Source organism: Scyliorhinus canicula, chromosome 9 (assembly GCF_902713615.1).
Source record: "Scyliorhinus canicula chromosome 9, sScyCan1.1, whole genome shotgun sequence".
NCBI lineage: Eukaryota > Metazoa > Chordata > Chondrichthyes > Carcharhiniformes > Scyliorhinidae > Scyliorhinus > Scyliorhinus canicula.
Window position 1 is genome coordinate 106,121,322 of NC_052154.1, and position 16,133 is coordinate 106,137,454.

Sequence of the window (16,133 nt, forward strand, 5' to 3'; positions counted from 1 at the left end):
TGGGTCACATAATCTACACACAAGGTGAAAGGAATCATCAACAGTAGCATGTTGCAGTTTTAGTTCCCCAATTTGAACCTAAACCGTCTCAAGTTGTGATGGGTTCTCATTCACACCTCACAAGACTTTACTTCCTTTGATCTCACATGGAGTGTAAAATGGTCATTCAATTTTAACTTGCCGTCTTTCTGTTGGGCATGTTAAGATAAAATCAAATTTTAAACGTGAGCCATAGATTGGAGATATTTTGGGGAACTTTATTTTCTTAGATCTTTCCCCTTCAGAGATTGAATGGTTTAGGTCAAGTCCATTGTAAAACAAATAGCAGATGTCTTGTGAAAAGAATGCGATTTATCGGACAAATGAGATTTGATTATTCCATATTTTCTTGCATGTTTGTGTTTTGAAATTTTTAGAACAGAAAAGGTCATCCCATTGTTTGAAGTGACATTTTATTAGCAAATTATTTTATCACTAAAATATTACAAACTCCATATTTATATAGAATAAAGTGGGCACAGTTGGTTATTCGATCTAAGCAATTAAATGGCTTCACCTCCACTTGGAATAGACTCCAGTAGCATGAGAATTTTGATATGCTTTCAACAGCAATATCCTTGGAGCTAAACGTTCTGTTGAGTTTGGAGTCAAAGGGACTCAAAGAAAACACAAGTTGACTTCTCCTTCCCTTGGGAATTGGATAAAGGAAAAACAATATAATGCCAAATAATTAACTACAAAGTATAACTATTGTTTTTCAATTACTGCAATTAAAATAAAGGCAAGTGCTTGAGGAATACTACACATGAAAGCTCCCAAAAGTGACTACAGTTAATTTCGGATTCAAGCCTCTTCACACTCTTGCAAGTATATTTGGCTGAGAAAGGCAAAGGTTCTGACAAATATTTACAGCAATGATCCTTATGGTATCATATTAAGAGTCCTAATTTTAACCTAACCCACCCATTGGGAACAGGGTTGATTCAGTCCATAAGGCATAAATCTAGCTTTCGTCCAAAATCCAACCTACTCTCATGGGTAGGTTAGATTAATACTTAAACTTAGTAGTACTCTTTCCTGTTAAACTGAGGGTTTTGTCAATATTCCTTGAAGAAAGTACAATACCCTAACTAAATTTTCTTAAGTCCCTAAAAGGCCAGTGGAGAATTTCCTATCACTGACCCAATGTAGTCTTGCAGTGACCCTGGCTCAGTTTTCTGAATCATGGTATTATTGGGTGTATCAGAAGACTTCTGGCTGATTTTCCACGATGAAGTGAGAGCTGGATTAAAAAGTGAATGCAATGCGATAATAAGATTGCCTTTTCAGTATTGTAATAAATTGAAGGTAGTGACCTCCAAGATTTGCCCTGACCAATGATTGAATGTCTCAATAAACACCCAGGCCTTCATCATGTGTGATTATGGAAATGGAAGGCTCCATTTGTGACATGTGAAGCCATTCCAACCACTTCTCTGAAATGATCACCATGGTTGTCCTGGAGAGCTTCGGAATTGGGTAGACAACAGGGAACAGGCTGAAAAATTGGTTTCAGCATCTCCCCAAGCCATCAGCACCTGCTTGTGGGAATGGAGAAGGAGCAACAAAGGGAAATTGCAATCTGGGCAATAGTAACTACACCATCCAATTTTCTTTCTTTTACGTGAAGGAGAGCAGAGGAAACCAAAATACTTTAAGTGGGGAAAGGTGTACAGGCTCTGATGAATTTCTTTAATGTGCAATCATATATAACTTGTGGGTCTATTTATTAGACATCAAAATATTCTTAGTGTCATTTTGGGAAATAAAACTTCATCCTTTAAATAACCACATTGATGCATTTTACTTGGATACGGGATATTGGGATGGATTCTCCGTCCCGCGATGCCCGGATCGGGTTTCCCGATGGGATGGAAAATCGAGTGTCGGGTGAAAATCGGGATCGAAGACGATCCGATCATGATGTTCTGACTTCTTGCTGACACCAAGATCGAGCTCCACGGTCGCGCAGCAGCGGCAAGATGTAAATGAATGCAAATCGGTCTTAATGACCCAGTTGCATCCATTTAGTGGGCCTGGCACCCTATGCTCTGGCCTTCCATGATTCTCCGATCCCCACATCCAGGAATCACGTGGGCGCGGATTACTTGTCTCTACCAGTGTGGCCCTGGAGTGGTGGACCTCGCGGTGGGCCAAGGAGTAACTCCTTCAGGGAGTTGCCCCGGAGTCCATCCGAGAGCCACCACTTCCCCCTTCACAATACATTGCCTGCTCACCCCTCCGCTACTAGACACCCCATCCCCGAGACACCCTTACTAGGGACACTCCCCCAGGGATCCCACGAATAGGGTTACCCTCCCCCAGGGACTCCCTAACTAAAGGGACCCCTAATTAGATCAACCCCCAAAGAGACCCATAACTAAAGGGACTCCTCACAGGGTCCCCCTAACTAGAGGGACCCTCCACTGAGACTCACAAATTATAGGGGCTCCAGAGGATCTCCTGACTGTAATAACCCCCCACGGGGACCCCCTAACTAGAGTGAACCCCCACATAGACTTCCTACCTAAAGCGAGCCCCCACAGGGACCCCCTAACTAGAGCGACCCCCTACATTGACCTCCTAACTAAAAGAACCTCTACATGGACCCCCTAGTTAGATGGATCCTCCAGAGACCCCAAACTAAAGAGACTCCCTGGGATCCCCTGACTGAAGTAAGCACCCCAAGGAGCCCCCTAACGAGAGCGACCCCCCACATAGACTACCAAAATAAAGGGAGCCCCGAATATGAACCCCCTAACTAGAAGGATCCTTCACAGGGACCTGCTGACTAGAGGAACCACCCACAGAACACTCCCACCCCACAGACCCCTGTATGGAAGCTAGAGGGCAGTCCAGAAAGTGACATTGAAAACTGTTACAGGTATAACACTCACATTTAAGCTCTACATATCCATTCCTCGAAGGAGAACAGCTATGACCTGTGTTTCAACCCTTCAGATCCATTAGATACAAGCCATTCATAACTTTCTTGTCGGGGGCTATGATTGATAGCTTGTAAAAAAAATCTTCAGCTTTGATCCATTCCTATTCGTTCACACTTCAGTGGTAGGTGGTGACAACCCAGTATTTGCAAACATTGACCACATCAAAGAGATGTAAGTGCATTCCAATTATCCAAGCATGCAATTTCACTTAATTTACCTATCTTTGATGTGGTTAATGTTTACAAACATATGTGTGTATGTGCGTGTGTGGGGGACCTGTAGAGGGGATTCCTTTAGGCAGGGGCCCCTATGAGGAGTCCCCCTGTTACAGGGGTCCCTCTGGGGGGTGTACCCTGTTACTGCAATCCCTGGGGGATTCTCCCTATTCCAGTATCTCTGGTGGGACACCCCATTATTGGGGTCCCTGTGGCTGGTCCCCCTATTATAGGGGTCTCTCAGTGGTCCCCCTATTACAGGGGTCCCTGAGATGGGGACAGGTCAGGTCACCCCTGTATTTGGGGTTGGGGGGCACCCTGGCAATCTGAGGGGCTGTTGTGTGGTGGATGGGGAGCGGCTGATTTACGGTAGGGGAAATGAGGCCAATTTGCGGTGAGGTGGGGGGAGGTGGCCAGCCACAGGAACTCAATATCAGGCCGCCCACTCAAGATGACAGTCTGATGGCGGGAGTCCCTGGGAATCCGTCATATTCCACGCCATGCATAAATGCGCATAACATGGAACACTGAATTCCATCCCGCTTTATGACTGCAGGGGGATCGTAAAATTAGTGCAATTCAGTGCCGGAGGGGTCTCCCAAACAGAGACACCACCCATAGTCTCCCAAATGCAGAATTCACCCCATTGTCTTATGACCGACAATGGCAGATTCATATAAAATTTCATTCCTGGCAAATTGGATGGAATTGTTACCTCACTGAAAGCAAACACATAAATATTTTTGCTTTAATATCGAAGAGTGATTTCAGATGAATTTAAATTTTGAATGATTATGTTACATCTTTACCCTTTTCAGGGGTGTTCTCAATTCTTTGCATCAACGTGCATGAAGGCATGAAAAATATATATATGTCGAGTGTTGCTCAGGCCTACGGACATAAATTTTCTACGATCTAGAAACATCGAACAGTGGAAAAATAAATGTGACTATGGTGATTTTTATCAGTGAAATGAGCAGCATGAATGTAACATTGTTGCAGTAACTCCCCTCATCAGAGGATCCAGAAACTGTAGGAGGATTTTTATCTGGAAATAAAAGTAAAATATGTGAATTGTTTTCAAAGCATGATCATAGATTTTTAACAGAAAAAAATGGAATGCTAAAACATGAGACAAGAAATCCTGCAAATTCTCAATTGGTCTACAGATTTGGATAAATATTCTAGTTTAAGCTGAATCAGTTTTTTAACCAAAAGTTCACCATAAATTAGTTGCTGCTGTGCACTCTGTACTCCTGTTTATAAAGTCCAGATTCTTAAACCGTATTTAACCTGTCTGACACTTTAAATTTCTGTAGACACCCCAAATCCCTCTGCTCTTAAACCCTCTCCAGAACTGTATCCTTTATTTTATATTGCCACTTCTTGCCCTTCCTCACAAAGTTGGTCACTTGATTCTCTGCCTGAAAAGTTTTCTGTCACATGTCCACTTATTCAATAAGTTTGTCCACATCCTCTTGAAGCTGTCTACAACCTCTTGCGAGTGTGTGTAGTGGGGAGTTGGGGGGTGCGGTGAGATGAAGGGAGGTTCTCAGCAAAATATGTAAATTAGAATGCCAGTGGTGTGCTCAGCGACCCCCATCCGGCACCACACTGCATTGGAAACTGTGGGCATTGCACTTGGGTGGGCTGTGTGATGCCTTGCCGGAGGGTGACAGCCGGTTTGGGAGAGTGACATGGAGGAGGGTAGGGTACGGGCGTGGGGGCACCCATACGGCCAGTGTCACTCTGCAGAACCAAGGTCAAGGTGGGTAGTCAGTTGGATGCGCTGCGATACGTGCCTGGACACTGCACCTGTTTCATGATCTTTAAAAGCATAAGTGAACCTCGCTGTCGGAAATTCCAGTGAGGTGGTTGAGGTGGAGAATACCGGGTCATATCTGCTAATTTTTTTTTTCTTTTATAAATTTAGTGTACCCAATTCATTTTTTTCCAATTAAGGGGAAATTTAGTGTGTGCAATCCACCTACCCTGCTCATATTTGGGTTGTGGGGGCGAAACCCACGCAAACACGGGGAGAATGTGCAAATTCCACACGGACAGTGACCCAGAGCCGGGATCGAACCTGGGACCTCAGCGCCGTGAGGCAACAGGGCTAACCCACTGCACCACCGTGCTGCCCTTTCATATCCGCTAATGATATGCCAACAGCGTTTACTGTGCATGCGGAGTGGAATGCATTGATGCCGCCGTTGAGGCACCGGAGAATTGCGAGTTGGCATGAAACCAGCGCAAACCATGATTCCGGCATCAGAACTGATACTCCGCCGAATCGCATTTCGCGATTCCGGCCTCAGCCACCGGAGAATCCTCTCGCTGACTGAAAAACAGACGTTACCTGGTAGAAACATAGTTCGTGAAATAAAAATAGAAAATACTGGAAATATTCAGCAGGTGAAACATAATTATGTCTTGTTACGACACCCTGAGCAATTTCACGGTCAATTCCAGCCCCACTTACCTGGAGTCACAGCATAAGTGAATTAATCAATAACTCTTGTAAAAATACCCAAAGTTTTTGACCCTTGGCTGCTGAATAATTACAGTCACCAGGTTTGTAAGTTGAAACATAATGGGCTGGACTGTCCATCGGTGGGATCCTCCACTTTTCTGGCAGTGTACTCAAGCCCACGGATTTCCTTGAGGAAATCCGCATATCCAACAATAGACTGCAGGAGTCATAGACTTCACAATGGAGTCATTCTATTTCAGCATCAACTCACAGCAATGTGAACATTGGATTTACTTTTCAATTGCAGGTATTCTACCTGGAGTTGGTTTACTTGGGGACTGCCTTGGTGCCCTCGGAGATGACATGTTTGGTCAGTTCCCCCGGCAGCAGGAGGCAGAATGCAGGCAACCATAAGGAGGCATGTGCTGCATATATGCCAGATCATTAATGAAAGCCTCAAATGTGTTTTCTTCAGTTTACATAGATAATGAACCAAAGGACATCGAATCATAACTCATGTGCAAGTCAAGATTGATCAGTACGCCAGTCAGGGATTGGGGGAGTGAGTTTGGTAAATTGGCACTTGCCATTAATGCATTCAAATCTTCTCCAGTTTTTGTAGAATTTAGATATTGAGTGTCAGTGTTCTGTAAGACTGCACTTCTGCTACAAGGCTAGTCGTGAGACCATGACAGTGGGATTATGTGAAAGGAAAATCATGCTTAATCAAATCATTGAAGTTCTTTGAAAGAGAAATATTATTTTTATACTCATTCATGGGTGTGGGTGTTTATTGATGTCTCGCACCAGGCGTTTACCTAGAGAAAACGAGTTCGTTCCCCACACAGACAAACCCTGGCTGCAGACCTGCAAGTAGGCAGTGAAGTTTGATCCCGTTGTCTCGCTCTTGGAAAAGCAACAGGAGAGCATTTCCGCAGTTTTCTTAATGACTGAGTAACCCTCTTCAAGTTCAACTTTGCTCATCGAGCAATGGGGTAAGGGCGAGAAAAGGTGGCCTTAAAATAGTCTGTTCCATCACCAATCTTGCTGAAAAACTGAATTCAGCAGGCTCATCCACAAGCAGTCAGAAAATCAAAGTTTTAAACTGAATTTCGGAACATGGACTGTACAAATCTTCATGGATAATGAGCAAAACAATCGACCGGAATGCATAACTGCCTTTGTTGCCCGTGAATTCAGAAACTTAAACATTGACATCGCTGACAGACCCAAAGAGCAGGCGAAAGGTTGCTGAGGAAATGTGGCGATGGTTACACCTTCTTCTGGAGACAAAAACTCGAAGATCAGTCCCGGATGCATGGAATTAGTTTTGCCATGAAAAATCAACTTGTCAACTCTCAGAACTCACTGTTGGCATCAACAAGTGCCTCATGACCCTTCATCTACAACTTGCCAAGAAGCAGCAGGCAATGGCCGTGTTTGCCTGTGGCCCAACACTTGAAGCCAATGATGAGTCCAAAGAAGGTTTCTATTCCACCAAGTTCAAGGCTTCCTGGAGACCTGTCTTCCAACAGCAGAGAGCAGCTTTTGAAACAGAGGATAAAAGAGAGCATGGGGCTCGAGGCCTTTGTAGTATCTGATGCACAAGAAACACTCATTGGAGGCCTGGGATTTTTATATTGTGGAGTCTTCCCTGTTAAGGGGGAAACATCATCCCAATTACCAGGGGAGTTCATATTCGTTATGAGTTAATGGGAACTAGATGATGCACACTCCCCTACTTTCCATGGGGCCATAATACCTTTCAGCTACCTTCAGGCAGCAGAGAGCATCTGATCTGCAAGGGACACTCTTTCGGGACAGAGGATAAATGAGAGGTTGGGGCTCAAGGCCTTCGCCTACCTTCAGGCAACGGAGAACATCCAACCTGTGGCCACTGTTAAGTCAGCGTGCTGAGTTTGAAAGAAAATCCAAGAATGACTTCACAGGAAAGTGCTAAGCTGATTGGTTGGTGAGTAACTGATGTCCGGCACTTGTCTAAAGAGCTGAAGCTAAAAATAAAGTATTTGTTGGGAAGAGTATTACTTCTAGATTTGCTCGAGTCCAAGGCATACATTTTTACTTTAAAGACATGTGAAGGATCTCTTATTTTCAAATAAAAGATGATAGTCCGGTGGTAGTGCGAGATTGAGTTTTATTGCAAAAATTTAGTTAGTGCACTTCAAACCTACAAAAATACAAAACAGAAAAAACAGAAGCCCAGCAGGGTATAAGGAAGAAAATAACGGAAAGAGAATAAAGGTGAAGAAAGTGGGCAACACACGCCACTACGTTTATATCAGCATGATTTTATACCGACCCACTCTCTGCTCCCTATTGGCTTATAAGTTTTGAATTGTGACTTCTGAATAGTGGTCTTTAAAATCACTCACATTGGTATCTAACTTACTGGCTGTGCCCACTTTGTTACACTGTCACACTTGGAGTCTGGATTCTGCAAAACTGATGTGTTCCCACGGTATACTTTCTGTCATGTGAGAGTACCTTTAAGAAATGGATGTTTAAGCAATGTACTTTTAAGAAATGCAGTGATGTCAGAGTGTGGGTGGAGCAGGGCTTTAGCTCAGCCATTTTGAAGTTTTTAGTTTCAGTTTGAGAGAGCAGCTGAAAAGTGCCTGGCTGGTTTTCTGAGAGCTGCAGGAAGGAAAAGAGCTGGTCTGGTGATTTCTGCAAATCCAAAGACTAGAAATATATTGAATGTAACCTGTTGTGCTCCTATTTTTGAAGGGGTGAAGTCTTTTGGATGTTTAAAAGAACAGTTTGCAGGATTGGGTAGTGTATTATTTTCGGGGTTATCTTTGAAGTAAGGGGTGTTAAGCGATCCAATGTTTATTTTAAAAGGTTAAGTTGGAATAAACATTGCTTTGTTTTAAAAACCACATGTCCATAATTGTAATACCACACCTAGGGAACAAACCGTGTGCTTCAAAAGCAACAATCCATTAATGGGGGGGGGGGGGGGGGGGGGGGGGGCGTTGGTTGGACTCCATGATACATTTTGAGGTTCTGAAAACACCTCTCCCATAACATTTCCCACAGGCACAATATATTCAAAACTTGTTTTTTAACCATTTCCTTACACGTGTCAGGTGAGGACAGCCGAGTGGAATGTGTGGCCTGTCGCATTTGGGGGGGTCTTGGACCCGATCAGTGTCCTCAATGACCACATGTGTGGGAAGTGCTCCCAGCTGCAGAAATTGAAACTCGGGATTTGGAGTTTGAGCAGTGGCTGGAGACATTGGCACAAAGGCAAGGCTGAGTGTTATGTGGTACCACGTTTAGAGAAGTAGTCACACAACAGTTCAAGGGACAGCAGGAAAATAAAATGGACGACCATCAGGCAGTCCAAGAGGAACAGGCACGTAGTGCAGGAGTCCCCTGGGGCCCCATTCACAAATCGGTATTTGTAGGGAAATAGTTAAAAACCCGAAGAAATGGACGACAGCACATTTGGACCTATGAAAGTTGCTTTGGTTGCTGGTTTCAAACCAGAATTGACAAAAATGCTAAAGATTACCCTGTCCAGGTGGGAGACCAGATCTTTGCAGCATTAGTAGATCGGTGTAACCAGTTAGACCGGGATATGGGAGCTAAACTCCAAGCCATGCAGGCAGGGGGGAAAACCAACGATTCTAGCGACAACAATACCCAAGAAAAATGACCTGGAATGTGTTATCACTGTGGAAAAGAAGGTATTTGGGTGAAAAGGTGTAAAGAAAAAGGCAGGCAGAAAGGACGACAGGGAAAGAGCCCGACATCCAATCGAAGCAAGGTGGTGAGGATGGCTGGTGCAAAGATTTAAGCAGCTTACACTACAGCAACAGAAGGAGTTGCTGGAAGTTGAAAAAAACGAGGAGAGCCTACCCTCGATCTCCCAACACCTCTCCTGGCATTGATTCAACAGCAAAGGTATGGATTGTATATCACTATGAGGGTGGGTGACCAAGATATACACTGTCTCCTGGATACACGGGCTGAATTAAAATGTTTACCCTGAAGATACAAAAACTCTTTATCTCTAAATGCAAGATACAAGTTGCCCATGGGGCTGGGGGTCAGCATTTTGTCATCAGAAGAACCCAACCCATACTCATTGGACTTGGCCCACACAAATTGACCACACCAATCTCGGTGGTCCCAGTGAGAGAAGTCATTCTGGGAATGGATGTAGTAACTCAATTGAATTTCTAGTTGCATTTTGAAGATGGCCAAGTCACACGGTCTATCAGGAGCCTGAAGAAAGAGGAATTGGAAGAGCACCCAATATGGGCCAAATATAACAATGATTGTGGCCTACTCTGGATGGAACCGGCATCATTTACTGGGATTGCACAACCGTGCAGCAAGCTGTACCCCATCAGCCTTTGCTGGCATCTTGCCAGTCATCCAACAATTAGAGGAGCAAGGTGTGTTGATAAAAACACATAGGGCTGGATTTTCCGTTAGCCGATGCCGAAATAGGGAAAGGCGATTGGGCGGAGAATTGGTTCCGATGCCAAAATCGGGGCAGGCGCCGATTTGATGCCAAATCGTAATGCTCCAAAATCTCAACAGCGCCGTCAATGCTTTCTGGAATGCACGTGCACTAGATACCATTTGCATATCATTACTGGGTCAGGCTTTGTAATCTTTAGGGCCTCCGTGATTTTCTGCCTCCGATGGGCTGAGTTCCCGGTGCTTTTAAAAATCGTGAAACCGGCACGCGGAGGGGGAGAGAGGATGTATGGAAAGTATCCAACATCGCCATGGTTTGCTGTGCTGCTGGCTGGAGGGCTTTTGCCAGATCTGGGATGAGTGTGTGTGAGGATTGTAATGTGTATGTGGCTGCAGCTTGTCAGCCTCCCGAGTATCAGTCATGGACACGGCGGCTGCACCGGTGTGTTCGATTGTGTTCCACAGGGCATGGTGCCGTGCTAGCCCTTAATCGTAGCGGAATTGGACCAGGTGCGGAACCAGATTTTTTGTGGAAAAGTCCACGAATTCTGTGTTGGCGTCAACACTTAGGGCTGGATTCTCTGATTTTGAGGCCATGTCCAGAGCATAATAATAATAATCGCTTAATGTCACAAGTAGGATTCAAATGAAGTTACTGTGAAAAGCCGCTAGTCGCCACATTCCGGCGCCTGTTCGGGGAGGCTGGAACGGGAATTGAACCCGTGCTGCTGGTCTTGCACTGCATTACAAGCCAACTGTTTAGGCCACTGTGCTAAACCAGAGCATGTAGTGGGATTGAGGGTGATTTGGTGGTGAATGTAGGGATGAGGGTGGTGTGTTGGTGAGGCTGAGGTGTGGTTGACACACATAGTATAGGGAACCGTAACTAAGCGGGATGTCACTTCCTTGCCTGTGGCCAGACTGCACCTAAGTGACCTCCCTTTCCTCCGGGCCGCTGATCACGTCCAGAGCCCTCTGCTGTGCCACGGTGAAGGGCTGCAGGTCCTGCGGGCACCCTCCTGTCTTCTCCCACTCCCAGCGGCTGTGCGAGCCCTTGGGGGGGAAACATAAAACCACAGCTTTAGACAGTCCGACGTGTGCGGCCCAGGGGGTGGGTACCTGGTGGCCTCAGTGGAGAGGGCACCCAGCCATGGTGGCCGGTATAGGTGCCAGCATGTTGTGGCAGCAACAGGATGGGTGTTCAGCTGCCCTCCATGTGGGGGTTGAGGTTATGGTTAAGGGTGTGTGGGATGGAGGTTAGTGCCAGGGGCACAGTGCTGCCTACTCACCCTGGCCGCTCTGAGGAAGTTGTGTTTTTTGCAGCACCGCTGGCCGATCCGGACTACTTTGCCCACGGCGCTGACCGCTTCTGTCACGTGCGCCCAGGCATGACAAACAGCTGCGGCTGGCAACCTCCTTCCCAGGCCGGGGTACAGGGTCATCCGCTTCTCCTCTACAGCGTCCAGGTGGGTCTCAACCTCTGTGTCTGCAAAACGTGGGGCAGCGCGTCTTGCTGCCACCTTGTTGGCTGGGATGGCGTTTGTGGGGAGTGAAGTGTGTATATATGGCTGCAGCATATCAGCCTCCTGGGTGTCAATCGCGAAACTGGTGAATTGAGCACCATTTCTCATTGGAATCGATTGTGTTCCACATGACGCCGGTACTAGCCCCTTAACCGTAACAGAATCGGTCCAAGTGTAGCGCCAGTTTTGCTGTCGTGAAAGTCCATGAATTCTGCTTTGGCTAAGTGCAGAACGAAGCAACATCACACCACCCGGAACACCCGAGCAGTAGCCGGGCCCATCTTGGCTCGGTCACCTCAGAAGACACCCACCAACGGGGACTCAGGTCACAGGGCAGGAATCACAGCAGGGCGCCCCCACTCCTGACGTACCATCTGGGGATCTACCTGGGTGTAGCGCTAGAGCCCGTAAGGCCAGAAAATTAGACACCAGATAAGTTGTCACGGGTGCAGGGCACGGTTTAGCAGGAGGAGCTGGGGCACAAATCTGTATGTGTTCACATTAAACACTTGTGCACAGTTTGAGGACCTGCCTCAGTGTTCTGTTAGAAGAGTGTGAGGAGTAGGTTGGTCTGGTCTGGCTGCAGAGGGGGAGTGGGTGGCTGGTACAGGTGCGCTTGGCCCAGGGTTCAGCCAGCTCTCATCGCTCTGGTGTCCACCACTCCACCCACACCCGCCACCCCCATGCTCGCAACCCCAGGGTTTTGAGGGGAATGTGTGATGGATTGGCCTTCTCATATGCAGGGATCACCCAGGGGAATGGAGGAAAGTTATACCATGGGACGGAGTCAGATGGATCACCGCCATCACAGACAACCTGGTGGTCCTGGTCCAGATTGAAGGGGATATAGTCCAATGCCCAAGCACATATGGGATCCATCACAGCATGGATGCACCTGTGTGCGTATGTTTCTGAGATCCCACACAGGTCCCCGCTGGAGCCCTGGAATAAAAGTTCAGGGCAACCTTAACCTTGGTGGCCACTGGGAGCAGATGTCCACTTCCAAACTCCGGTGGTGCCAGGTGTGCCACCAAAATGCACAGGTGGCATATGGTCTCATGGGTTAGCCAGAGTGTTCGGCAGCACAAACAGTCCAGCAACTCCTCGAAGGACAGGAGCCAATGGTAGAAACATGCTATGAACTGGTGCCACCTTCGTATCTCTTCCTTTGCCTGTTGGACGGCCAGCATTTGAGCACAACCAACTGACCCTGCTTTTCTGGTCTGGTGCAAGCTCCTCTTGTGGAGGGTCCTTCCTGAGCTGGCCCTTCTCCTCCAGACTCCATGAGTCCGCAACATCAGCAGTGGCCAGGTAGAGAGTGGGCATAGCTGGCTGTACTCAGAAATTCATTCTCTGCAGGGGGTGGGGAAAAGAGACAGAAATGTTAGCAAGTTGAGTATCCCCTTAACCATCCAAAGCCACCAGGTTACATGGCGACTCTGAGTTGTACTGTAGTGTCTCCGTCAACATATCCCATCCCCCAATCCTGACCCGGCCCCCTTGATATGATGTCGTTAGCACTGCACCCCTGTCCTTATTAGTGAGTGGCACCTGGCCTGTGATGTGCGGATTCCCTTTCCTCACCACTCATCCATGTCAGCAGGGGTATGGTGGCTGCTGAAACCCATGTCAGCAATAGTCTCTGTGATCTGTCTTGTTTCCTTCAGTGGGATCTACTATTGGTATCCTCACTGGAAGGCTGAATGTTATCCTGCCAACAGGTGGCAACCGGGTGAGCGATGGAGAAGGTCACCGAGTGTCACCAATTGCCTTCATGCTTGGAGGTTTGTGTGTGGGCAGGTCCGACAGTTGAGGGTCAGTGAGGGATGTGTGCATCTGCTGATGCCTTAGCTGCAGTGTGATATGGGTTCAGGATGTAACACACTAGTTGTGACAGAAAGCTGGCCAGGTTTTCTGGCCGGGAACAGGATGGACGGGAGCAGGGATGTGGCGCACAGGTAGTGCTTGGGGACAGCTTGTGGGGCTGAGGGGTGGGCTAGCTGATAGTGTCACAGATGAGGACTCTGCCCTGAGGGAGGCGGTGTGTCAGGGAGGGTGCTAATGGCCATGGTGCATGTGTCCTTTGTTTGGGTGAGCTCTGCTATTCCTGTGTTCTTTGTTGGGTGAGCTTTGCTATTCCTGTGTTCTTTGTTGGGTGAGCTCTGCTATTCCTGTGTCCTTTTTTGGGTGAGCTCTGCTATTCCTGTGTTCTTTCTTTGGGTGAGTTCTGCTATTCCTGTGTTTTTTGTTTGGGTGAGCTCCTGTCTTCTTTGTTTGGGGCTGCGCTTCTGAGGAGTACACTGAGGAGTCAATCCATGCCAATAACGACTTTGTATGGATCCGCCGATGCGGTGCACAAAGTTTGATAACGCCGTCAGCAGAAATGGGAGCATGTCGGAATTAGTGCCAGGCGAAATCGTGATTTTTCACTTACACGCTAATCTTTGCCCAATCACAATGAGAATCATAAAATCCCTACAGTGTAAGGAGGCCATTCGGCCCATCAAATCTGAACTGACTCTGAATAAGCACCCCCCACCTCAGCCCATCCCTGTAACCCCACCTAACTTGCACATCCCTGGACACTGAGGTTTATCATGGCCACTCCACCTAACTGGCACAGCTTTGGTCTATGGGAGGAAACCGGAGAACCTGAAAGAAACCCACGCAGACACAGGGAGAAAGTGCAAACTCCACACAATCACCCAAGGTCGGAATTGAACCCGAGTTCCTGGCGCAGTGAGGCTGTAGTGCTAAGTACTGTTCGGCATTCTCACTGCTGGCATCGGGAAGCGGAGATTTCAGCACCTGATTTTTGTGAAATTTTACCCAAATAGAATCTAGACACTTCCAAGAGAAGGTTTTGTGAGAAGAAAAACTCAGTATTTCTCATAGAAGAATAGAATTTCTCGTAGATTCCCTACAGTGCAGAAATCAGCCATTCAGCCGATTGAGTCTGCACCGGCCCTTGGACAGAATACCCTACTTAAGCCAAGGCCTCCACCCTATCCCCATAACCCAGTAACACCACCTGACCTTTTGTACACTAAGGGGCAATTTATCATGGCCAATCCACCTAACCTGCACATCTTTGGACTGTAGGAGTAAACCGGAGCACCCGGAGGAAACCCATGCAGACACAGGGAGAAAGTACAAACTCCACACAGTCAGTCACCTGAGGCTGGAATTGAACCCGGGTCCCTGGAGCTATGAGGCAGCAGTGCTAACCACTGTGCCATTGTGCCGCCCGGGGTAACATTGATTTCTGTGATCAAGAGCATGCATTATTACTGTAAGCTTTTATGTTTTGAATACTTACTCTCAATACTTTTATAGGTAATTTTAAATCCATAGTTGAAATTTGCCCGGGTGTGTTGAAATTCTATCACAACTGCACGTCCAAAGGAGATCACATTTACTGGTAATGACACTTTATCACAAAATCTTGCAGCAACAACAGGAGGAGTAGAAGTAACATCATAAATGATCAAATGATTTTGCTCACAGTTTGTGGTGTTCAGAATGTGAAGTCTTTCGAAGTTCAAGACTATCTGTCAAATAAAAGAACAGTAAGAATTTCAGATATGTCTTCATTTGGAATGATGCTTTCCAACAATGCCTGCATGACAGATTCGAAGATATTTTATGTCAATGGGGTAGTTTCTAGTTTGGGTGTAATCAGTGCTCAAATTTTGCTAAGTCTCTTTTTTACCCTAAGAGTCCACTCAAACTCTTTGCATTTGACCAATGCAAAATATGCCCTTGGCAGGAAAAAAATTATAACTTAATAGCCCAAATCTACAGGTCAGTGATATTTAACACATTGAAATGTCACTGTCTGGGTCACTGTCTGTGTGGAGTCTGCACGTCCTCCCCCTGTGTGCGTGGGTTTCCTCCGGGTGCTCCGGTTTCCTCCCACAGTCCAAAGATGTGCGGGTTAGGTGGATTGGCCATGCTAAATTGCCCGTAGTGTCCTAATAAAAGTAAGGTTGGGGGGGGGGGGGTTGTTGGGTTACGGGTATAGGGTGGATACGTGGGTTTGAGTAGGGTGATCATGGCTCGGCACAACATTGAGGGCCGAAGGGCCTGTTCTGTGCTGTACTGTTCTATGTACTGTTCAGGGGCCTCACGGTAGCATGGTGGTTAGCATCAATGCTTCACAGCTCCAGGGTCCCAGGTTCGATTCCCGGCTGGGTCACTGTCTGTGTGGAGTCTGCACGTCCTCCCCGTGTGTGCGTGGGTTTCCTCCGGGTGCTCCGGTTTCCTCCCACAGTCCAAAGATGTGCGGGTTAAGTGGATTGGCTATGCTAAATTGCCCGTAGTGTAAGGTTAATGGGGGGATTGTTGGGTTACGGGTATACGGGTTACGTGGGTTTAAGTAGGGTGATCATTGCTCGGCACAACATCGAGGGCCGAAGGGCCTGTTCTGTGCTGTACTGTTCTATGTTCTATGAAACACCATGAGATCCGACCTTTTTGT

The 16,133-nt window shown here is 46.9% G+C and overlaps 1 protein-coding gene across 1 annotated transcript in view; it reads right to left on the reverse strand.

Annotated features, from left to right (window-relative positions):
- Positions 1-506: 506 nt before the first annotated feature.
- Positions 507-16,133, reverse strand: part of LOC119970934 (astacin-like metalloendopeptidase) — a 151,451-nt gene continuing 135,824 nt past the window's right edge. Inside the window, exons 10-11 of the mRNA XM_038806044.1 lie at positions 14,973-15,204; positions 507-4,250 (exon numbers count right to left, since the gene is read on the reverse strand). Coding sequence (XP_038661972.1) covers positions 4,111-4,250; positions 14,973-15,204 — 372 coding nt within the window. The 3' untranslated portion in view covers positions 507-4,110. The remainder of the gene's footprint in view (positions 4,251-14,972; positions 15,205-16,133) is intronic.